General features: G+C 47.2%; 1 protein-coding gene and 1 long non-coding RNA gene across 4 annotated transcripts in view; one reads left to right on the plus strand and one right to left on the minus strand.

Moving 5' to 3' along the window:
• Nucleotides 1-12,702, minus strand: part of LOC116941061 (uncharacterized) — a 19,396-nt gene extending 6,694 nt beyond the window's left edge. Inside the window, exons 1-2 of one of the 2 annotated variants that reach the window (XR_004402635.2) lie at nt 12,420-12,702; nt 1,574-1,645 (exon numbers count right to left, since the gene is read on the minus strand). This is a non-coding gene — a long non-coding RNA (uncharacterized LOC116941061). Of the gene's footprint in view, nt 1-1,573; nt 11,430-12,419 lie in introns of those variants that run through there. The other variant, XR_012941392.1, reaches the window with a different exon arrangement.
• On the plus strand, nt 11,507-23,138 carry LOC116941060 (Krueppel-like factor 7). 2 transcript variants are annotated; one of them, XM_032951661.2, is made up of 4 exons: nt 11,507-11,980; nt 18,058-18,763; nt 20,144-20,267; nt 20,831-23,138. In XM_032951661.2, the coding sequence occupies exons 1-4, from the start codon at nt 11,879-11,881 to the stop codon at nt 20,880-20,882; spliced, it is 984 nt and encodes a 327-aa protein (XP_032807552.1). In that variant the 5' UTR covers nt 11,507-11,878; the 3' UTR covers nt 20,883-23,138. The 2 variants fall into 2 exon arrangements, with proteins under 2 accessions (XP_032807552.1, XP_032807551.1); XM_032951660.2 differs by lacking the exon at nt 11,507-11,980 and adding an exon at nt 16,226-17,419.
• The last annotated feature ends 1,152 nt before the right edge of the window (nt 23,139-24,290 follow it).

Genomic DNA, 24,290 nt, shown 5'->3' on the forward strand with positions numbered 1-24,290 from the left:
GACACTTTCCTTCAGCAACCTAAACTGACCAGCACGGTGAAGTTTTATTACCAGGTAAGGCCCACTGAGCTATAAAGTTATTTTTGAGAAGCGATCTGCCCACAAACGATAGTTCAACGAAGTGGCTTTTCACGTGGAAATGTATCGCAGCCAAATACTCTAAACGCACGTTTCTAAATGTGGAGGGAAAAACCGGAGGACCCGGACAAAAATCCACGCGACCACGGGGAGAGAGACACCGCAAACTCCAAACATACAGCAGGCGTCAGGGTCGTGATCGAACCTACGGCCTCCTGTATAACAGGCGAGGTAGTTAACATCTCCTAGCCACCGTGGGGCCCCAAGTATGGTCAAAGAACCCCCATGACTGACGCGGCATGGAGAAGCATTTGTCCAACAGCGGGTTGACCATGGGTTATCTATCTCAAGATATCTCAGCGTCTTCATAATTTAATCTCGTATCATCGGGTTAATTAATTGTAGAAGCTATTAACTTTCTGCAAACTGGTCCGTTGCCCAGTTTGCGCAACACAAATATATCCACTCAACTGCGTCTCTCTTTCGACGTGGCCTTTCACCTTCCTTCACCACTGCAGTCAACGCATAATTTGCAGCCAAGGGACTTTTGGGGTTATCGATCTTACATGGACTTGGAGCTAAAATATAAAAAAACCCTTAATAAAATGTGATATTGGACAATTGGATACCCAGTTTAATCCAATGTTTGTTTTTCGACCCAAAATGCAGTTCTCCTTTAATCTGTTGCAGATATTTGGTGACTTATGCACAGTTATTGATCGCTTATATCGTAATGTTTGTCAAGTGCAGAGCAAACATGCATTGTTTAAAAAAAACTTCCTTTTTCCTTGTACACCAGATGGAATGATACGAGTCTTCAGTCTCACTGGCCTGTGCCTGCTTCGTCATGGGCTGTAACAACCAGTTGAGCCTTCTGCCATTTAGCAAAGAGACAAAGGCAGAGCCCTTCAATTGCTGACTCACGCCACTGCTGGCAGAGGGGTCTCGGCTAGAGGGAGCTCTACAGAGCCCCTCTATAGGATGCGTTGGTTTATGCTGCAACATTGGCCGGACATCTCAGAAAAAGGTTGGAGTACCCACAATTTACCCCACCACAACCGACTGACTGTGGTGCAACCATTTATACTGCTGCGTGGATCGAGCTGGGGGGGGGGGGAGTAATATGAGAAACTTGGACTATTGTTTCAAGTGCCACGTCAGGAGATCGATCCATTTACACTCTAGCGGGATACCCTGCCATCCAGTAGGCACACTCATTGCCACCGCGCGTACTCTCACGTGCGTAGGTACACGCGGTGGTGTTTACTGTGGCAGTTTTTGTTTATGTTCAAGTTGGGTGTCTCAAGTGATGGATTCTCAAAACAAAAAAAATGAAAAGAATGCAACAGCTATGCAATTGCAGACAGTGACTTCAGAAGATCGGTATGCATTTAAATTCACAATGAATGCATTGTGAAACAGCATCCCATTGGTGGTGGCTTGAACACACGAATTTACTGTCGAGATGCTGAGCATGTGATTAGCGCTTCCTTACACAAAGGGATGGAGCGCTGGCCCAGTGGTCGGCGCACTGCGCTTCGAATCCAAGTGGAGCTGAGTTCAATTTCTGCAGCGATAAAGATTACCATCAGTAGCAAGTAGTATCTCAACCAGTCCTGGATGCTCCCCCCCACCCACCAATCCGCATTGACCAGCGGTGGTGAAGTAGGGTCAACACACAATCCACATGACCAGGGTATTGGCAACCAATATAGCAAGAGCCATTTTTTTGATATTCGGTAAATAAAAACAATATTTTAATGCACTGTGGCAATGCGCTGTGGTGAATACGCGACGGTGGTCCTGAATAAATAATGCCACGAAACAGCCCTTGATGAGCCACATACAGCTCTGGAGCCGCAGGTTGCCGATCCCTGCCCATGGTAAACTGGAATCCCATGGTAAAGTGGACTTCCATGGTAAACTAGACTTACACGGTGAACTGGACTTCCATGATCACGGGTCGGCAAACAAAATATCAAGAAGAGACTTTTGTTTTTCGAATTTCAAGAGCCGCACTGCAGTCCTTAGAAAGAGCCACACGCGGCTCCGGAGCGGCAGGTTGCTGACCCCTCCCTGTACATGACTAACAGAACATGGGGAAGCCTTCATCCGTCAATGGATTGAGAAAGGGCTGTACGTTAATTATTATATAGCCATAGAGAGCTAGATATGGGGAGGCTAGCTATGTCCAATATGGCCTATATTTGTGATGTCTAATTCAACGTAAAATTTTCCCCTCTGGGTGCCACACGCACCAGAGTTAGCAGCAGCAACAAGAACCACACCTCAAGAAGAAATATCTCACCTTTCACACTTGCGGGGAGGGCGCTCTGGGCACTGAGTATTGATGGAGTCCCCAGCGGTGAATGATTACAGACAAACATCTCACACACAATGGCCCTTTTCAATTAGTTTCCATTCAGTCAACTGGTGCAGCAGATAGCGTTGCCTGACCTCCACGATTGTTTTCTCTCTCTCTCTTCGCTGTGTCTGTAGAATTTTGATAAAACCATTGCAATGGTTCGTTTCGCAAAAAAAGTATTTTTGTGTGTGGACATGTGGCAATACAATTTACTGGAATTAAATTTTTAAAAAGGGACTGAGTCTGGGAGCTACTATTGGAGAATGTGGCTCTGTTCATGACCTCTGCTCGTGATTTTATGGTGTAAATTATTATAAAGACAAAAGTACTGTACATATGTTTCCAAAGCATGGTGGCTGGGCACAGGCCCAGAGCCCAAATTGCCAAGCAGCCAGCAACAACCAGTGCCATTGAAGGCGCAATAGATAATAGTGAATACATTTCTTGGACTGAGACAGGTTATACGAACTTTGAAAACGAGGCGATGGGACGGAATTCCAAAATTGAGCAAAGCGAGGAACGAAGCAGAAAGAGAGGCGCCGTGACCTTGCAGTCTGGTGGTGGTGGTTGTTGTGGTGGTTGAACAAAGTAAAGTGGAGGACTTGGAACAGCTGGTGTCTGGTAGACCGAGCCCTCAACATGGGTAGAGGACTCAAGGGAGTGAAGTTGACGGCAACAGTCGCCATGGGAGAGTGGTAAGATATACTTTTATTTGTGACTGGGACATGTAAATAATTAGCTTTTCCTTGAAGTCAAATCCAATATTAAATTTTTTTTCAAAACTGTAAGATGTTATTTGACATCATCCTCGTGGTAATGTACCCTTTAACGGCCCCGTCGGAACGTGAGTGAAAATCACCACAGTGTAAACACTCTAACGACGTTAACTGTGACTATTGAACTATTTAAAAACAGGCCCTTAAGTCAAGTGAATTATGGAGAGACACTTCAAAGTCCTTCCCACAGCGATCCTTTCATCGTCCCCTGCTATCAGCTCTGCCTCTGTCAGGGGCCACCATCTAATCGGCTCCCATCTTATCAAGCTGTCATGAAGCTCTTGTCTTGCATGCCAAAGAGGACATCTCCAGAACCACCTTCGCGAGTGCCGTGGTACCAGCAGCGGCGTGGCGAGAGGTCGCATTCCACCGGAGGCTTTTTGAATACTGCAACAAGCAGCACACACGCAGATAATCCTGTCGCTGGCGTGATGGTGTCTAGAATATGTCCACCTCATGGAAACAGACGTGGAAGATGATGGATTGCCTTGAAGCCAGCGGTGTTGTGAACGAGTGAGCAGGCGGTGCATTTGCAACGGGGCACACGGCATGGATCAAGGGGCACTGGCGCCGGGTCGTATGTACGTTGAACTTCTTTTGCACCATACGTAGCCAATCGTGCTAATCGGAGGTGCGGGGGAAGGACAACAAACTAAACACAAAAAGCAGTTCTAAAGAAATGAGTTTTCAATCTAGATGTAAAAGTGCATAGCTCCAGTGGCTTTCTAATATCGGAAGGAAGAGCGTTCCAGACGGCCGCAGAAGCGCATCCAAAAACGCGCGATGCGGTGACCACCGTCTTTGTTCGATGGCCAGCCAAAAGCCGCTGCTGCGAGGTTGCCCGGGTCATGAAAAGTGGTGAAAATTGGATAGGGGAGCCACCCTATTCCATCTTGCACCAAAGGCTGATGCCAATCGCACGAAGCCAATTGCTTGATGCGAATGATTTTTGGTATTATTAAGAAACTAGATACAGCATGCTCAGGGTAGACTGGTCACGTGGTTAGCATACTCTGCTATGAAACCAATGACCTTAGTTGTTTCCTGTCTATAGCAAACATCGGTCTTCTTATTCTTCGGTTGCGAGTGATACCTGAACCGATCCTGGCACCGAACGTCATTCCCGACCTGCACTGGCCAGCGAGGTGAAGTATGGTCAGTCAACCCCCGACAAAGGCGTGTCGAGGCCATTCATCCAGTAGTGGACTGAACAACAAAAAACTCGAAAATTTTATTTATTTTATTACTGTGAGTTCAACGTGTATAAATAATTTAAATGTTAATTGTAATAGGCACGTAACGAATGGGCTTTCCTTACAGGGTGATGAATTTGAGAATAGGTTTTCCCCTTTTATCTGGCAACAAAACAGGTGTTAAGATGTTAAAACACCAAACTGAAACCTTTTACAAGGAATCATGTCTTCATTAACCACAATACTTGTGGTCAGAATGCAAACAAAAAACATCCTCTGATAATGTATGCATTGTTTTTGAAACTGATTGGTCCACACCAGAGACAGCTTTCTTTTGAGCCTCGTCTCAAACGGTGTTAGACCAGAGGACGCCAAAAGGCGCACACATCACAAAGGCAATTCCACTATCAGAGTAATGAGGGCTCGGGGTGAGCATCTACATCATGGGACCTCCTTTGCCAAATAATGCATATATTATCAGAGTACGTTTTTGTTTGCATTCTGACCACAAGTATTGTGGTTAATGTAGACATGACTCATTGTAAAAGGTTACCGTTTGGTGTTTTAACATCTTAACACAGCTGTTTTGTTGCCAGAAAAAAGGGGAAAACCTCTTCTCATATTTTGGTACTGGCAAAGGAGGTCCCATGATGAGGGTGATGAATTGTCACAATTCGGGGGTCGTGATTCAATTGAAGAATCGACTCTGTTTGTGGCCACTGTGGAGACCGTGCGGCTACAACACATACGACAACGTACACAAATAAAGAATCATGCATCATCACACGCACCGTGCGCTGTGCATGGGTTGCGCAAGAATTGGTTCTAAAGTTTTAGTTTTCAGTTTCGCTTATTTGTTTTTAGTTTTCAGTTTCATTTATTTAGTTTTAGTTTTCAGTTTCATTTAGTTGGTTGAAGTTTTCGGTTTTCTTTATTTGGTTTAAATTTTCAGTTTCATTTATTTGGTTTTAGTTTTCAGTTTCATTTATTTGTTTTTAGTTTTCAGTTTCATTTATTTAGTTTTAGTTTTCAGTTTCATTTATTTGGTTTTAGTTTTCAGTTTCATTTAGTTGGTTGAAGTTTTCAGTTTTATTTATTTGGTTTTAATTTTCAGTTTCATTTATTTGGTTTTAGTTTTCAGTTTCATTTAGTTGGTTGAAGTTTTCAGTTTAATTTATTTGGTTTTAGTTTTCAGTTTCATTTATTTGGTTTTAGTTTTCAGTTTCATTTATTTGGTTTTAGTTTCATTTATTTGGTTTTAGTTTCATTTATTTGGTTTTAGTTTTCAGTTTCATTTATTTGGTTTTAGTTTTCAGTTGAATTTATTTGGTTTTAGTTTTCAGTTTCATTTGTTTGGTTTTAGTTTTCAGTTGAATTTATTTGGTTTTAGTTTTCAGTTTCATTTGTTTGGTTTTAGTTTTCAGTTGAATTTATTTGGTTTTAGTTTTCAGTTTCATTTATTTGGTTTTAGTTTTCAGTTGAATTTATTTGGTTTTAGTTTTCAGTTGAATTTATTTGGTTTTAGTTTTCAGTTTCATTTATTTGGTTTTAGTTTTCAGTTTCATTTGTTTGGTTTTAGTTTTCAGTTTAATTTATTTTCAGTTTAATTTATTTGGTATAGCCCTGTGAGCCATTCGGCTCTTGAATCAGGTGCAACCGCAACAAACAAACAAAAACAAGAACACAACTTAAAGTGACTATGTGACTTTGTGCAAACAGAAAATCCAAGAAAAGACCAGCAAAATATTGCAGAAAAAGCACCAAAGTGGGAAATTGATGCATTGGTACGGGCTATATTTTTTATGGCACTGTCCTCTTCTCTGTGGTGTGTTGTATCTGACATGAACATTTCAATATCCTTCCCAGTGGTGACCTACTGCATACGCAATGACCGACAAACTTTATTAGACTATAAATGCATACATTGCGAACGCTAGTCATTGCACAACCCTAACCGTAGCACTAAAGTCAAACACTACTTCTGTCAGCTCGCTGGTAAATCTTCAAACCAGAAGAGATCATGAACGTATGTGCGTCTTCCTTCTCTAAATGACACAATATATTCCACTTACTCCAATTACACTGCGGTTGGAATAGAGCATCTTGCGCGCGAGTTGTCACAACTCACACGGGTCCAGTTTTCCATCGTTACAAGTTTGAATGCAAAAAAGTTAAGTCGTTGCACGTTAACCTGAAACGCTTTGTCCAGGAGCGGCGAAAAATAAGTTTGATGGTTGTGACAGAGATTAACCAACTGTTGGAAAAAAACCATTGTGAAGGTCAAAGGGCACGTGTACATCTTGTAAACTGCCTATCCACATCCTTCCACACTCAGTGACTCAGAATTCCTCTTGCCAAGCGTTGGGGTCGCGTTGACGACCGGGTGTTTTTTTTACTTCATGTATAAGAGCATTTCCACCCGCCCCCAAATAGGGAGCTCCGCTGGCAAGTCATCCACAACAAACCCGCTCAAGCACATCCCCGCGTCCACCACCTGAAAAGGCTTAACGATGGCGGTGCCAAGGCTTTGCGGTGGCCAGAACCGCCATTGTCTCATGGTCTCGTAACGATCGGCCATAATCCGTCCCACTACCGGGACGAAGGCCTCACCAAGCACCGCGGCATCGACGATTCTTGTGGTCCTCCGCTTGTAGGAATCGATCGAGCACCCGCACCCTGACGCCGATTCTATCGCCCTTTCTCTGCGGAAGGCGTTCTATTTTGGCACGCTGCTCTGTTTCGTTTTGACAATTCTGTGGTTAGAGGTGTTGACCACCGACTGTTGGCGAGTGGCGAGCTTTGTGAAATTGTTGTTCTGCACCGTTGAAGGCCTGGAGTGTCAACGAGCGGCTTGACCCCATTTGTCCCGAGTTCACAAGAGGGGTATCAGGCATGAGTCGCTCTCGTGACTTGGACCCCTCATTTAGATTAATTATAATCTTGAGGGTCTTCAGCTAGTAAGCTAGTAACCTAAAGGAGAGGAATGTATGTACGTTGAACTTATTTCGCACCGCACGTAGCCAACCGTGCTAATTGGAGGTGTGGGGGAAGGACAACAAACTAAACACAAAAAGCAGTTCTAAAGAAATTAGTTTCCAATTTAAATTTAAAAGTGCATCGTTCTAGTGGCTTCCTAATATCGGAATGAGGAGAGTTCCAGACGGCAGCAGAAGAAAGTGTGCGATGCGGTGACCGTCTTTTTTCAACGGTTAGCCAAAAGCCGCTGCTACGAGGATGACCGGAGTTTGCGTGATGGTTGACGCTCCCTTGACGAGATCAGCGAGGTGAAATTAGGAGGGACTTCGGCAGGAAATGTCGCTGGGAGGGACGATGACCGACGGTCAAGGCTAATGACGGAACGGCAGCCAAAAAGAGAGGACGCGCTTCGAGAGCACGTCCACCGAGGAAACGGAGCAATGAAACCAGCTCGTGTGCTGGAGCCAGATGCGGTGTTGCATGACAAGGCCATGGGAGATGGCAACCACTTGAGGAGGCTTTAATCCAGCAGTGGACAGATCGCGGCTGGTGAATGTGACGATGAACGAACACGAGCACGCGTGTTATTCTCGTCGTTTGAATTCCACTGGAGGGGTCCATTTGAGCGAGGTCACGCCGAACCGGGGCAGGCGATGCGGACAGGTCAGCTTGAGCGGGCGGGGGGACCTGAGCACTTGTTGGAACCCACAGATACAGGAGAGTGAAAAACGAGAAGATTCAATGAGTCGCAACAGTAAAGTCACCTGATTATCGACCAAGGTGTGCGCCAGGTAAACTGATCGCCGGCATAGGCAACAGTTTAACTTTTTTTATTTTCTGAGTTGAAACCCACCAATCGTTTTTTTTATAAATAGCCACATTCATTGCTTTTTTTTCCGGAAGACGCTTAACAACTCACGGCGTGCGGTTAAATGCAAAGTCCATGTCAGTCGTGAATTATATTTGAGTGTTGCTTTAATCAGCATGCATCCAAAGTAGCCTTATGCGGTGATGCCCAAAGTCTGTGTAATACCACGAATAAGTTGTATATGGTATTTGTTTTCACACAGGGCAGATTGCCCCACGACACTTGGTTAATGTCCGTGTTCCAAACGTGGCCGAGCCCTCGGAGCTCGAAATTGGCCCGTTTACAAAACGTGCTCGGCCTTGTTGCCTTGTTTGGACAAAAAAACCTCGTGAATTTTATTAAACGTTTTCTCAAATTATTATAGGCCCCCCGCAAGTTTTTGTCTTTTCAATGACGTCGTCTTTTCAAAACAAATCCACTGTGCACTATGAACGGTAGTAAAACACTACCTCGTGGCCTCTACTGTATACGCTTTACGCCCCGGGCTTAAATTCAGCTGGGTCTATCAGTGACCCGGAAAATGTGTCGCACACCCAGTACACCACATCCAGAATACCCTCCTGCGACGGCTGTGACTACTCGCCACGTGCCTGTTACCGTACACGGCGGCCACCGGCTCTTGGTGAGGTCAGTGTGAGTCACTGTGAATCACTGTGAGTCACTGTGAATCACTGTGAGTCACTGTGAATCACTGTGAGTCACTGTGAATCACAGTGATTCACTGTGAGCCACTGTGATTCACTGTGAGTCACTGTGATTCACTCTGATTCACTGTGAGTCACTGTGAGTCACTGCTATGGTGCCCCCCTCCCCCCACAACAGCTCAACTGCCCCCCCCCCTTCCACTCCAAGAGGGGAGCTGGAGCCAGGCCAGTGCCGAACTACTTCAGCCAAGCAGGAACGCGGGGAAAACATTCAGTGCGACATGAAGTCCTGGTTAGAATGTTCCTCTCACGCTCTGTTGGGTTTCCAGCGTGAAATGCAATTCACGTACAATATTTTTGGGATGCAAAAAGAAATTGCTACCACGCTGAGCAACGTACATATTAATACACTGCAGTTGTTTATTGACTTCGAGATCTGAAATCACACGCGTCCCTTTTTACACGGATGGCATGCTCAGAAGTTGACTTCGTAGATGCGCAGCGTTCAAAATATGACGGCGATGATAGCGACGTTGACGTGTCAGCAGATAGCCAGGGAGATCAAACTACACCGCCCACGCCTTCTGCACTTGAGTGCCCCCGAAATTAAAAAAAAACTTTTATATGCCCTGTGAAGAAGGGCCATTGCCCAAAATGTCTCCTATTTTGTGGATATATTGATATTTAAGGCCACATACGTCACACACACAGTGCTATGGACGAATGCATTGCGGGTTTTTTTTCTCTCCTTAAAATGCGTTTGTGTTACCCAACTGCCAACGCAGCAGCAGCAGCAAATAATTCGTAAAATTGTGAGTCGGTTGTTGTTTAATCACAAACCGCAATGTACACCATCGTGGTCACCAAGGCAACACGGAAAATCAAGGGGGAGGCGGTCAGGGGTGCCTGAGTAGGTTTCTAGTAAATTCCAATACACTGTAGCGGCTAGATGAAAGAGAAGTTAGCGCCCATTGGCCCAGAGATTCCACATGGCTCAGCCCGTTCAGTCATCACGCGTTGTTTGCTGAAGAACCCACATTGTAACGCATGCTCTTCTGCTAAATGCTGGAAGAAAATAATAATCCCATTCGCGAGTGACACAATGCAATATATCACGCGTAAGGGTGATGCATTTATAGGTACCCCACTTAATATATGGGGCTGTAATAATTGAGAAATTTACATTTATCTTTCGAAAGCCTCACAAACGTCTCCAGGAATTCATATATATAAATAACTCGAAATACGTTCAGCATGTTAAGGTTCAGTGTAAGATATTCTTGAGCCAGATATACTCGGCCTGGCACCATCCAGGATCCCGTTGGAAAGTAGGATAAAGTCGAGGAGCGTTACGTCGGTGGAGTATCTATTAATGTATAAATGGACCTTTCTGCAATAAGTTGATCGGCAATGAATGGGTTAAACAAATCATAATCAAACTCCGCATTTCCTGTTATGTTTGTCGTGGAAGTCAGTAGGCAGTAATGGTCCACATTAGGGCACTGGCTTAAATTAATAAACGCGTGTGCTTTTTTTGTTTGTACAATTGGAAAAACAAATAAATCTTGGGACACAAATTAACTAGAAGCACGTGCCCTGCCACAGCCGAGACAATGCGCGTACAATCACTGGGTAATCAATGAGTTTAAACCAATTAGTTTAAAGCCATCAGTGTACACAGCCTCAATCTCGGCCCTCTTAGCAGGCCGTGCAATTCGCTGAAGAATGGTGACGTCTTGACATGCGAAGCGTGCCGCGCGGTCGCCTGTTTTCCACATGCACATACTACCCTCAACATATCCTCAGTAGGAGTATATGTCGATATAGTTAGTACTCGTTGAGATCGTGGTTGCAGCGGTCCGCGCATTGCAACACCAAACTCCCGGTTGCAGCCATAACATCGGTGTCATAACACCAACCCGCACTGACCGGCATGGTGAAGTATGGTCACCCCCCCCCACCACCATGACTGACAACGGGAGTAGGGCCTTCATCTAAGCAGCTGATCGACAGAGGGGCTTGAGTACACATCATTGTAACAGCTGCGCGACAACGTCGGCATTGGGAAGGAGGGCTTCATCCAACGGTGGATCGACCGTGGCTGATGACGTGACGACGCTACATCGCTTGCCGGGCGGTCGAGCGTGCGGATAATTGGGTCTTGCCGTACAGGCAATTGTGTTCATCATCATGATCGCGATCAGCTCTGCTCGTCGTCGTCGCCGTCACCGCACGCGCGCGCGCGCCACTTCTCGCCTCTCTTTTATAGCGCCGCTATTAATAGCGCCTGCTGCCCGCCCCATCCACGGCCACGTGACGACGCCGCCTCAGCCAATGGGGGCCGCCGCCGTCGTTTGTTTGCAAAAAGTTGCGCTGCCAATGCGATGACATCACCCCGCTCGTGGCTGTGGAGGGTGCGAGTTGGTGGTGGTGGTGGGGGGAGGCTGTATGGGTTTATTTGGTGGGGGGAGGAGGACGGTAGGGGAGGGTGGAAGTTTGGTGGTAAGAGGTGATGTGGGGGGGTGGGATGGATGGAGGAGGTGTTTGGGGGCTGGAGAGAGGAGGGAACGAGAGTGGTGGGTGGGGGGTATGAGCGTACGAACTCTGCTCTTACGCACAAACCCAAAACAGAAATATAAACGAGGTGGCGCACGCAGGCAAGCTCGCTAGCGACAGTCTCATTCAATCGCATGGGGTTGCAGCCGAGTCGATCTGCAAGCCGCTCGAGCGGCGTTTCCGTCAGCGGCTCTTCGAGACCATTCTCCCAGTGTGCCTTCCTCCCTTGCACCACCGCCTGCAGATTTTTGACGCCTCGCGACCCCCCCGCCGCTTAGCTAGGAAGCGAGAGAGAAGTTGGGAGAGAGGTGGGTTTTGGGGACGTGTGACGTCCATCAGACGGAAGAGGTAAATAGGGGTTGGTGGGCGGCCAGGTGACGTCGGAGGAGGTTGGTGGCGAGGTCCGTGCCGCGTCTGCTGCTATGGACGTGCTGCCCAGCTACAGCATCTTCCACGAGCTCCAGGTGGTGCACGACACGGGATATTTCTCTGCGATGCCGTCGCTGGAGGAGACCTGGCAGCAGGTGGGTGGCCGAGGTTTGTGGCGTGCGCGCACGACGGTGTGTGCACGACGGTGTGTGCACGGTGGTGTGTGCACGACGGTGTGTGCACGGCGGTGTGTGCACGACGGTGTGTGCACGGCGGTGTGTGCACGGCGGTGTGTGCACGACGGTGTGTGCACGGCGGTGTGTGCACGACGGTGTGTGCACGGCGGTGTGTGCACGACGGTGTGTGCACGGCGGTGTGTGCACGACGGTGTGTGCACGGCGGTGTGTGCACGACGGTGTGTGCACGGCGGTGTGTGCACGACGGTGTGTGCACGGCGGTGTGTGCACGACGGTGTGTGCTCGCACGCGTGAGCCGTCGGTGCGCCCTGCTGGCTGGCACACACCTGGGGCTTGGGAGGAGTGGGGAGGCGCGCGTGTGCACGCTGCAAGTATTGTGCAAGAGTTGTGTGGGTACCTGGTAGCAGTCGATGAGTCGCTGGCTCTCACCTGCCTACCTCCCAACACAAACACCGGAGATTGCAGGGCGCAGGCGCGGAGTATCCAAACGCGCCTAAGCGGCCAGCGACAAGAGAGGGGAAGCGTGGGTGCAGGAGGGGAGGGGAGCGGGCGAGGGAGAATTCCAGAGTGGGAGCAGTGCGAGGATAGATGCGGACGCACGCGTGTTCACTTTGACATGTGCTGGGTGAACACGCGTGTATGTGGTGTGTGTGTGTGGTGTGTATGTGTGGCTGAGTGGGGGGTGGGGGGAGTTTCTGGAGTAGGCTTACAATTGCTAGTCGGCTGAAACTACTCAGAAGTACTGTGGGTGGTAAGAGTTGCAGTATTCGAGTAACGTGAATGTGTGTACGTGTGCAATGATGTGCCTGCTACCTGCAAACATTTCGACCGGCGGCAGAATCGCCTCGGATTGCGTGGGGGGGGGGGCGGTTTCACCTATTTCCTGCTGTATGCAAAATACTCCTTTTAAAAAAAACACACACACAGAATCGGCCAAACTTCTCAAGAGGAAGAGAAAGAGACTCTCCTGCTCATCAACCTCGAGACTCGGTCGTGTGTCTTTCCTGTAAAGCGCTCGTGTCATAGCGCATTGTAGTGAGGGCTTTTTGTGAGTCGCGGCGATTGCATTGAGAAGCAGAAAGTGAATGGAACGCAGAACACGCGCAGGTTAATGGGATTTCACGCTGCAGAGAAACAGCGAGAGAGGTGAGTGGCCTTGGAAAGGAATCTGTCCTTAGAAGAAGCAGAAGGGATGGGTGGAGGAGATAATGGCAGGAGTGGCAGCCAAGGAATGGAACGCTGCCGAGAGGTGGATCCGTGCACCGAGGAGATGGAGCGATGGAATGAGCTTCGTGTGCAGGCAGGGCCGTGAGAGGTGGTGACCGGCTTGGTGTGGAGGGGAGAGGTTGGTGGTGGTGGTGGTGGGAGGGGGGCTGCTTTCATCCAGCAGTAGATTGAGTATGACTGATGATGATGGATGTTTGTCCATCCCTTGCTGTGGTGAGTTAGGGGGTCAGGACCCGACACACAAATCGCTTCAAACGATCGCTGCTACAGCAGCGACAGAGTCATTATTAGTGGTTGTGATGTTTGCTCAGGTGCAGACCATCTGAGTGAACTCGCCGCCGTGTTATCCGGCCTTGGAGACTTGCTCTTGGCTTTTAAGTGTGTAACCTATCATCATATATGATTATTGTCGGTGAATCAATGCCCAGAAGAATCTGCTGCCATGGAAACCCAACTGTGGTGGCTGTTGATAACCGATGCAACCACGCCTGCCAGTCGTGAAAATCATAAGCATCAGCCGTGATCAATCCACTGCTGGATGAAGGCCTTCCCAACAACAAATCGACATCTATCACCGTCCTGAAATGGGATAGGAATAACTCTACCGTAATGATGTTCAATGTTGAGTTGGGCAATGGACTTTTTATTTTTAAAAAAATCTCCCATTACGGGAATCGGCAAAGAATGCGTATCGCCTTTAACTGGCCACAGCTGTTTTGCAGGCTCAGGCTTGTGTCAGATTTCTTCTGAATGATGAAGCTTCACAAGCGCAACAGTGTTACACTTGCTGTTTATTAAATACAAAAAAATATAACTATTCATTGGCGGTTAATATGTTTAATTGGCTTTTTGGTTTACGATTCGGAAAACTAATATGAAATGCAAGTGCTTTTGAGCTGTTGCCTGATTATTTTTTTTTGAAATCTCAAATTTTCAACGCTACGAAGATTGCCAGCTTGAGCGGTGGTGCACAAGCAGAGATAACAAAAGTTCAACTCATTCGGTCAATAAGTCTTGCCATAAAACAATGGGTGACGTTTCGGGAAATGTCCCTTTTTTATTGCTACACATTACCACGTTCCTGCGTTTACGTCTGCATGCTGTACTTTTTATTACCCAATAGTCTCATCATCATTCCCCCCCCCAATCATGACCAATCTACTGCTGTATGAAGACATCCGCAGAACTCCGGCTTCAAATAATGATAATCCATCGACTCGTCATTAGACGCGTTGCAGTTATTTTAAACAAGACTCAACAATGAGTCATTTCCGCAAGCGAGTGGCTTAAAATAATGGTCATCCAATCTTACCGGTCGCTAGGCACATTGCAGTTAATAAAGTATTAAAGCTTTCGTGACTGCATAAAATTACTCATTGGTTTTTTTCGGTAAAGTCACGTATGTAGAAATACAATAAAATTATATTAAAACAAAAAAACATCGAAACGTCGTGATTGAAATACAAACATCGAAACGTCATGATTGAAATACAATAAAATTATATTAAAACAAAAAAAACATCGAAACGGCGTGATTGTTTTTTTGCTTTAATATAATTTTATTGTATTTCTACATACGTGACTTTACCGAAAAAAAAACCAATGAGCACATTGCAGTTGTTTTAAACAAGACTCCATAATGAGTCACCTCCATAGCGAGTTCTGCGTGTGCACGCGGAATCTCTCAGTGCTTCGTTCGCAAATCGTACGGGGCCATCGCATCGCGGGCACAAACTTTCGCGTTTGCACTGCCGAGTTCCGGCCAGGGGTTGTTGGGGGAGGGAGGCAGGGAGGGAGGGAGGAGGAAGGTTGTGGGGTGATGTCATTCAGAGAAAAAAAACTAATTGCATGTCTGCGTGTCGCGCAGCACCCCGCCGCGTGTAACCTCACACCTCCGCGATGACCGCGTGCGCGTTACGCACGAGGTCATCTTCTCTCCACCGTTGGACGAACGCCTCTCCAAATCTGGTGCCCGACGCTAGGCTGTATAAATTGGTGGTGGTGGTGTACGCGCGCTTTTTGCCGGCTCGTGCATCACAGTGTAAGGAGATGGTTAGAGTTATTATTTACCCCGGCAAGCGTTGCTAAGTCTTCCAAAAAAAAATTCAGGAGGGTTCTTGCTGTATCGGTATGTGCGACCAACTCAATCGGTAAGCAGCGCTTTGTTTCTTGTGGGGGAGGATGATAACCGGGGTTGCTGTACCTGGAGAGAGAAAACACACCACACCACACATCGGAGAGGTGTCGCGTTCAGAGGTCCGCACAGATGGATTTTAAGAACAACATTCCCGGGTGTCATCACAGAGTTACAACCGCGTGCATCATGACGAGGAGGAGGAGAGAGAGAGGAGCCAGAGAAGAGTAGGAGGAGAGAGAGATTACACAACAGGAGCCAGGCCAGTTTAATGACAGAGTAACTGCCGTGTGTGTCTGTGTACTGCATAGCAGCGGGGTTTATTATGGTGTTTGTGTGTGCTGCGAGTTAGCTGTGCACCTGTAAAGGTGAGCCGAGCCGCGCTGAAGAAGCATTAGATTATAGTGCGTGCACCTGTACAGGTGCCGTGCATTCATAACGCACTTAGATATGCACCGAAGACTCGGGACACACACGGGAACTAATGCAGCCGCTTAGTTAATGCGGTTTTTTTTAGGTTTCTTTTTTAGGCCTTTGCAAAACGTTCGAGCCGCCCCACGTGCTTGGGCGTGTGTTTGTATTGGCTGTCCCAATACAGGCAGAATGAATGGCAAACACAAACATGGGACGGGGTATGTATGTAATGGCAAGTTCCCCCCCCACCCACACACCCGCCCGGCTGTAATTGGGGAAATGCTGCACTGTGCATACAACCAGCTGTTGCATTTCCCCCCGTTACGCATGAGAAGACAGTGCACACTGCGCTCCACCGCTAGGCTAATGTGCAGCAAACACCACCACCACCAGTGAGCGGAGTTTGGGGGCAGGGGGGGGGGTGAACACGTGGACTGGTTCCCCTCCTGCCCCAGGGTGCCGCTGGGCTCCTCCGGCCGGTCCCTCGGTGCTTGGGATGGGAACGAAACGTTGCCCCTTGTAGCAGCAGCAGCCCGTTTGCCAATCCACTTCCGAACGAGGGGATATTCGACCGTACTTCACCGCGCTGGTCGGTGAAGATTGGCCAACAAACAAAACCACCACGTTGGATGTTGCCGCACCATCAGCGACTGCCCCATGCACAACGCCTGCTGCATCTGTGCTATGCTCAGTGGTCACCTGGGTCGTTGGCTTAACAGTAACTTCCCGGCTGTAAACTACTTCAGCATTGGAACTGTGAAAGTATGTAATTTCAGCTTGAGTCTGGGTTAATTATAGCCAGTAGTATTGTCAACGCTAGCGATGGAGATCGGCTTGGTTAAGAATTTTGGCCAAACACGTGTGTGTGTGTGTGTATTTAGTTTGTAGTCCTACCCCCGCGCCTCTGATTAGCACGGTTGGCTACGTACGGCGCGAAAGAAGTTGAACATACATACGTACATTCAATTCCCCCCCACCTCCCCAAAAACACCGTTCGTAAAAAGTCACAGTATCGGTCACGTGCCGATGGAGCCATTGTTTCTCTGACGGGCATGTTCACAATTCACTCAGTGCGTGCCGGCGCCTGGTGAACGCGGTGTTCCTGAACATTCGGCGATGAGTTTCCTTGCAAAAAAACACCACGCCCCCACCCCCAACCCAACCCATCCCATCTTGGCCAAGTTCCATCATTTTGACCGACTTTTGTCCTGCTCTTGTAGCGTTGAGGGAGGGCATGGATGGAGGCGGCAGGCGGAGTTTGGTTGCAAGGAGCTCTGTGTTACTCGTTTCAGGAGTTGAGACGTTGTTGGCCTGGCTTTTTTGTCTTCTTTTTCGGCATCGTAGCCAAAGCGTAGGCTAAGCGGTGTTGAGTCATCTTGTATGTTTGTAAGAGGGAGGCTCCGTTGGAATGTCACCAGCATTTCCAGAGTTAGCATCGCCCATATGAGGCACATGGTTTTGGATGGGGGGGGGGGGGGTGGTAGGGTTTTAGTACGAATGTGCTGATGGTTATTGTTATTCATTTGTTTATCATGTTAACACTTAATGTCATCATTTCAAGGCAACTGCTTAACACAGAGTTTCACAATAATTATGTTTTAAAGTTGAAACATGGCAGAGAGGTTTGTATGAGTTTTTCGCAATTTTACTGCCGTAGCTGCTCCAGCAATAGGGGAGGGGAGAGGGTGGGTGGGTGTGTGTGTGTGGGACTCGACCAATTTAATTATAGCGCTGTATTTAATGTCACGGGCGCTGATGGTCTTTATTTTCAATATCGCGTTGCTTTGATCTCGTACGCGCCTGCAATACACAATTTTGTGGACTGGCTTTTTTTTTTCGAGTAATGTTTGTCCATTGTTGAATATTGTTGCCGGAACACCTTGCACAGGGCTGATGAGCTCCAGGTGCCGCCGTGTAAAAGGGCCGCGTTGCTGCGCTTGGGCATGATGTTTACGTGGTGTCACATTTCCTGGCTTGCAAAGCCTTCGCTGCTGCTTGCAAGCATGACCTCATCTGTATTAATGTTTCAACAGACAATTATGAGTTGACTTTTTTCCATTAAGTAAACAATCAATATTTGATACGAGGCTGCCCATTTATATGAGAGCTTTGAAGTCACGACCAATTAATTACGCGATCTGTAATGCAATGAGAGATTTTTATTTCATTTTATTTTTACAAGCTTTTGAGATTAATCCCCGTTTTGCGAGCCAGCTGTGGAACCACGATGATATCTCAACGAAAGATTTCTCGGTTGCAGATTTGTCTGGAGATGGAGCGATACCTCCAAACGGAGCCGAGCGGTGGCGGTGACGGCCGTGGCGGCGGAGGGAGCGGCAGCAGCCAGCCCTGCCAGCGTCGCGAGCGCGAGCACAGCGAGGGCAATCCCTGGCAACGGTTTCTCGCCGCCTGCTCCGAGCAAAGCGAAACGCCTACGGTGGCGGCGCCGACGATCCTCGCTTGCCAGCCGGGTGGCAATGCCGCCAGCCTGGTGCTCGCGCGCTCCGACTCGGTCGAGGACGCCGCCGAGCGGAGCTGCCAGAGCGTGAGCCCCACGGAGAGCGACGCGTCGTGGGAGAGCATCATCGGCGACGGAGTCTCCCTGCCCGGCTTGCCCCGCACACCGAGCGCCGAGCAGCTGAGCGACGCCGGAAGCCTCACGCCGCCGTCCTCTCCCGAACACTCGCCGTCCGAGGGGGTGCAAACCCCCGCGGAGGCAGGCGCGGACGTTGACCCGGCACGGACCGTCTCCCTCCACCACCAGCACCACCGCGTCGCCAAGGTGACGGTGGCGACGGTGGCCGAGGCGGTGGCGATCACCGTCGCCAAGCCGTGCCGAGTCGGTGGGGAGGCCGAGGGGGGCTCGCTGGAGATCAAGAAGAGGATTCACCGCTGCCCCTTCAGCGGTTGCCGCAAGGTGTACACCAAGAGCTCGCACCTCAAGGCTCATCAGCGTACGCACACAGGTGAGCAAGCGCACGAACCGGAATAAAATGATTGAGCGATGACGTCCTGTCGACGATTACGACGCGAGCTGTAATTGTACCGAATGACGTAGACGAAGAGCCCAATGGGCCGCATCTGGTCCTCGAAGAAAAGCAAAGACCTGGGCAGTTAAATGGTCAGTCTTCAGGGACGGCTGTGTGTTTAATGATGAAGAGCTAAGACTTGTGAACTGCCAGGCATCTCGGACTAGAAATAATGGGGCTTCCTGGCCTTGGTGAGAATGAAATCCGTAAGCTGGCTGGACAGACCGTTAAAGTCTCACTGTAGAAACTCCATCCAGAGGGAGGTGATTCATGGAATCCTAAACATCCAAATATGTCATGACAAGAGTGTTCCTAATACAGCTCCATGATATCATGTATACTGTGGATTAAGCGGACGGTGCACTCTTGCGATGGCTTGTGCACAATGCCAAACTTGAAGACTTAGCCAGTAATTGAGCAAATGCCCCTTCACCTCTTTACTAGGAAGGCACATTTTTCTTTCTTGGCAACTTGGTGGATACACAAAAATGTGAGCAGGAGAAACAAATGGAAGTTAAAAACATTGATGGATACTTATCAGTTCCTACAAATGTAATTGTTAGCTTTCATTATTGCGTGCATAAATGCAGACGATTTATCGAATTAAAAAAATTGCGCAAACGGATATGAGATGGCCTGTGGTCACGGCATCCACTGCAGCATTTCCAAATACCACACGCATGAGACGAGGGCTTTTGGCACAGATGTCAGATATAAAATTGTACAACAGTTGCTCAAGGTATTGCAGAGTTCTGATCATCGTGAAAAGCTTACGGGAACCCCCTCCCAGACAACCGTGCATGATTTGGGTAGAGTGCACTTGAGTACGAGCAACGCTCACAGGTGATTGATGATGCGGCCCCCAGCTGGTACACGCTGCCCCACCACAGCACAATAACACCTGGGCGGTACAGATGACTGGATACCGTTGCGCTTGTGTTTGTCGCGTTTGCCAGCAGGCATGGCGGAAGCGTTGTCTCATCGCAGACTATGCATGCATGTTGAACTTATTTCGTACTGTACGTAGCCAACCGTGCTAATATAGGAAAGACAACAATCTAAACACAAAAATCAGTTCTCTACAAATACGTTTTAAATCTAGATTTAAAAGTGCAAAGCTCCGGTGGCTTACTAATATCGGAAGGAAGTGCGTTCTAGATGGCCGCAGAAAACCCATCCGAAAGCGCGCGATGCGGTGAACGTCCTTGTTCGACGGTTAGCCAAAATGCCGCTGCTGCGAGGATGCCCGGACTTCGTGTGACTTTTGTTCGTCCTCCTTGATGAGAATATGGAACCGCTCCTGCCGTGTTTTTGTAGGCGAGAAGCCGTACAAGTGCTCCTGGGAGGGCTGCGAGTGGCGCTTCGCGCGGAGCGACGAGCTGACTCGGCACTACCGCAAGCACACGGGGGCGAAGCCCTTCAAGTGCGCGCACTGCGACAGGTGCGGTGTGCTCGCGATCGGGGTCACGGAGCCCGGGTGGCCGAATCTGAGCCTTCATGTTTTAAACACTCTCGGTGTTTCGTCACGACTGACACACACGAGTCACGCTTTTGTTAATGCACAGTGCGAGTTGTGCGTTGTTTTTTTTTTGTTAAATGTGGTGTCTGAAATGCAGCTGTGCTCCCAAAGATGCTGTGGCATTACTGATTTGTCATCCCGAGAAATGTCACAAATTGTCATGATTTTTGGCTCACGATTCAACTCAAGAACCAATCAATTTTACATGCCAGTTTTATCGCTTTGTTTGCAAGCAAATTTAAGTTTTGTATACATTATATTTATATATATATACCCCCATTAGCTTAAATGTAATATGTGTAATTTTCCCAAACTGTAAACAACCGATTCTCATGCACGCGCATCATGGGCGTTTTTAATCGCAATGCATTCTCTTAATAGTCCAGCCATGCACATATTTACGAAACAAAAAAAAACACAAGGCTAACATATCAAAGTAACAAAAGCAAGATCATTTGTTAATTTAGTTTTGTTTTGATTCACAGGTCATTCTCAAGGTCTGATCACCTGGCGCTGCACATGAAGAGGCACCAATGACGCCCGTTGGTTTGGCGCCAGCGCCCGTTTTATCGGTGGATATTTCCATGGACTGAAATAAAGCCATAATAGCAATAAAATATTAATACTGTAATAATAATGATGATACATTAATTCAAAAAAATACACAAAATAAAAAAAACATTAAATAAAAAAAACTTTTAAAAAAATATATTTCAAGTATGTGGAGCTCTTCTGGCACAACGGCTGTGTGTTGGCCTGTGCTGCTGCTGTCATGGCTGTGGGACCTTGGCTGGCTATACGCCCCTTTGTGTTCCTGCTTCTCCATGACTTCACTGCAGTCACTTCCGAATTCTCAACGCAGCCACCAGGCTTCCCTCTGCCCCGCCATCTGCGCGCGCTGAACTTCCTGTTCGAATTGTGACATTCCAACAGAAAAGGGCGATCCAAGCACCTGCCGAGAGCGAGGCGCCACTGCGTCTCATGGGGACTTTCTGGGTCTTTAAGGAGCATTTGCGTTTAAACAAGATGCATCGCCGCGATACGTTTTATGTCAATATCACTTTTTGAGTTGCAGTTTTAAAAGTAAAATCCGGACGGGTAATCTATTCCTAGGTTGAGGCGCATCGGGCGTTTTGACAAGGCTGTTGGATCGAGACATTACATTAAATCCATCGTAAGCAGCGGTATGCGACGAGTTAAAAGCCGATTCGTAGTAAAACGGTTGTCCCCACCACGTCCCTTTTTTTTGTGGGTCCAGCCAACAGTGTCTGATGCGGGAAGTCGAGCGAGCACCTGGATCATGGTGCGTAACTTGGGGCGTTTTGCTCGACAGCCTCGTTCTGGATCGGGCAGCAACTGCCGAAGGGGAAATACGAACCCGTATATTTGCGGCCACGTGCAACCGATGACCCACCTCGGTTTTCGTCTTTCTTCAAAAAAGATAACAGGGGCGGCGCGTGTAGCTTGTGCGGTCTGCTCCGGTTTGCGCCACAACCTGGCGGCAGGAGCCAGGTGCGTGGCACGGCGACAAGATCCAAGAGGAAACGTGCGGTGCAACGTCGGCATATTTGACGGACAATAAATGTACCAAGCACGGCCACTTGATGAACATACGTATGTGCCTTACACTAAAGGAATCGCTGGAGCCATGCGTCGCACTAGCAGCGTGCGCGCGTATGTGCCTCTGTCCACTTTGTAAGTAATGTTGGGTTTTTTTTATACAGTACTTATAAAGACACGTTAAAATGTATGTATCGTAATATAGCCGATGCCCTTTTTGTACACTTGTATTTATTACCAAAGTTAAAAATATGTACCATCGTAACCCTCGGCACATCTCATGCCTTAGTTAAGTGGAGTGGCAAATATCGGAATCGTTCTGAAACCTGGTTTGACACTCCAAAACCAGTCTGCTGATTTGACTGTCGGTCACAAGACCCACGTAAAATATCTTTGCAATGCAAATGTTTAAAGGTATTTCTTTGGCAACTATGAGTTCATAATTTGATTTTTATTTTAATATTGTTTGAAAAGCATGTTGAACATGACGCACTAACTGATACAATTCTCTGTATAGAGGATGTGAATTCTTGCCTTGATATTTTAGGAATACAGGACTGTACATTCCCACTCGATAGAAATGGCCACAAATGGGTATTTATGAGTTCCAAAGTGGAAAGCAGCTAAAATTATTGCTAAAGAAATAATTTATTTTTGTTTACTATTTTTGTAAATTTGTGTAAATTTGTAGCTAAATTACAAAATGCAATGGTTTATTTGAAATTTCTTAAAAAAAAACAAATGGGTACAAAATTCACACCAAGGAGGTTACCACCGTTAAAGTTCTAATTCGAATTTAATATTTCAACACAGGTCATCCCTTCATATATACACGATTCCAGCCAGGTACAGCAGTATGTCCACAGCAGTGGGGGGTACGTAGCTGCACGAGCCTTTAAAGTCCGCGGCCCTTAGGTCACAAGTTCTAGAGGCCTACAATCAGGCTTTTTAAGCTCCTGTTCCTGCACCTTATGCAAAGCAACAACTCCCAAAGACACTCTGCCATAGCTGGTTATAGCACTCTGTTTTGTAGAAATTGTTAAACAAAATAAAAAAAAAATTAAAAATAAAAAACATGTAAGATTATGGCTTTGTAAGTCTTTTCGTCTTGATCTTTGGTTACCATTGTACATGTCCTTTTACAAAAAAATGGCTGTATATGAGGTTTTTTTTTTGCAAGACTGATGAATGTAAGCCTATTTGTGTCATTAAAGTAGGTGGCATTTCACGAAATTTTAAGTGTCCTGTTATTGTTTTTGACCGCGCACACAAGTGCAGTGCGTTTCTTGGCAAGATGTCACGTGCTTGCGGCAATGGTTGCACGGTATTTATCCTTGTCAGAACAAAACTTCTAAAGCGCCGAGTCAGGGCGCACACCTGCCTTTGATATTCATGAGAGGGTTGCCACCTTCGGACGTACAAAAAACCGGGACATATCGTGGGAAGATGAATATCTCACAATACTGGAAGAGGGGACAATTCCTCTTAAGTGCATTGTCTCGAATGGTGGTTTATTGCGCAACTGACAAAGACCAGAACTTTTCATGTCCCGGGAAGGTTTGCAAATTTCCCCAGATGGCTACATCAACAAGTGAACGATCTTGGCATAAACCAGGACACATGGCAACCCTAAACTATTTTTTATTACCAGGTAAGGCTCACTGAGCTATATAGCTCTTTTTTTCAGAAGCGACTTAGCCACAAATGATAGCTCAACAATGTGGCTTCTCATCATGTGGACATATCAACCAAATACTCTCAACGCATGTTTCTAAACGTGGAGGGGAAAACCGAAGGACCCGGTAAAAAAAATCCACGCGATCACGGAGAGAACACGCACATTCCAAATAGGCGTCAGGGTTAGGATCGATCCCACGACTTCCTGTATGCTAGGCGAGGGAGTTAACATCTTGTGTCAAGGGATAAAACCAGGACGGGTGGCAAACATCAAACATAATATTATACTTCTGTCGTTTCCAGAGGGCCAGGATATTGGCTGCTTCTCACGTCTGTTTACCAACGTGGCCGTTTCAATGGGCCTTGTGTAGATTGCTGAAAGCGGCATAATTCAAGGCCAGCGGAAGATAACAATTGCATTATTTATAGAGTTTAATGGAAAATGTACTAATGGACTTGCCAAAGAGCCTTTCCTGTAATTCATTATATTTATGGAGCGATCGATGCAATGTCAAACCATAAATAGAAGATTGTGTTATAGGAATAAAAGTCTCTCTTGATTTCGTATCATTCACTGTAGGTCTATACCAATACTTCACTTAACATTATCATACAACGGCACTGTATTCAGAGCAATGTCTTTTCTAGTTTGAAAGCCTATTTCAATATTTGCCAGTTTCTAATTATATCGAGGTGTTTTTTTTTTTA

Source organism: Petromyzon marinus, chromosome 10, assembly GCF_048934315.1.
Source record: "Petromyzon marinus isolate PM22_M1 ecotype Great Lakes invasive population chromosome 10, UKy_Petmar_22M1.pri1.0, whole genome shotgun sequence".
Taxonomy (NCBI): Eukaryota; Metazoa; Chordata; class Hyperoartia; order Petromyzontiformes; family Petromyzontidae; genus Petromyzon; species Petromyzon marinus.

Bases quoted from the DNA above. Each gene is read 5' to 3' on its own strand.
- LOC116941060 (XM_032951660.2), top strand. From the start codon at position 17,303: ATGGTTATTGTTATTCATTTGTTTATCATGTTAACACTTAATGTCATC. The intron at 17,420-18,057 runs GTTTGTATGAGT...TCTCGGTTGCAG, and splicing joins AGTTGAAACATGGCAGAGAG to ATTTGTCTGGAGATGGAGCG. The intron at 20,268-20,830 runs GTGCGGTGTGCT...TTTGATTCACAG, and splicing joins AAGTGCGCGCACTGCGACAG to GTCATTCTCAAGGTCTGATC.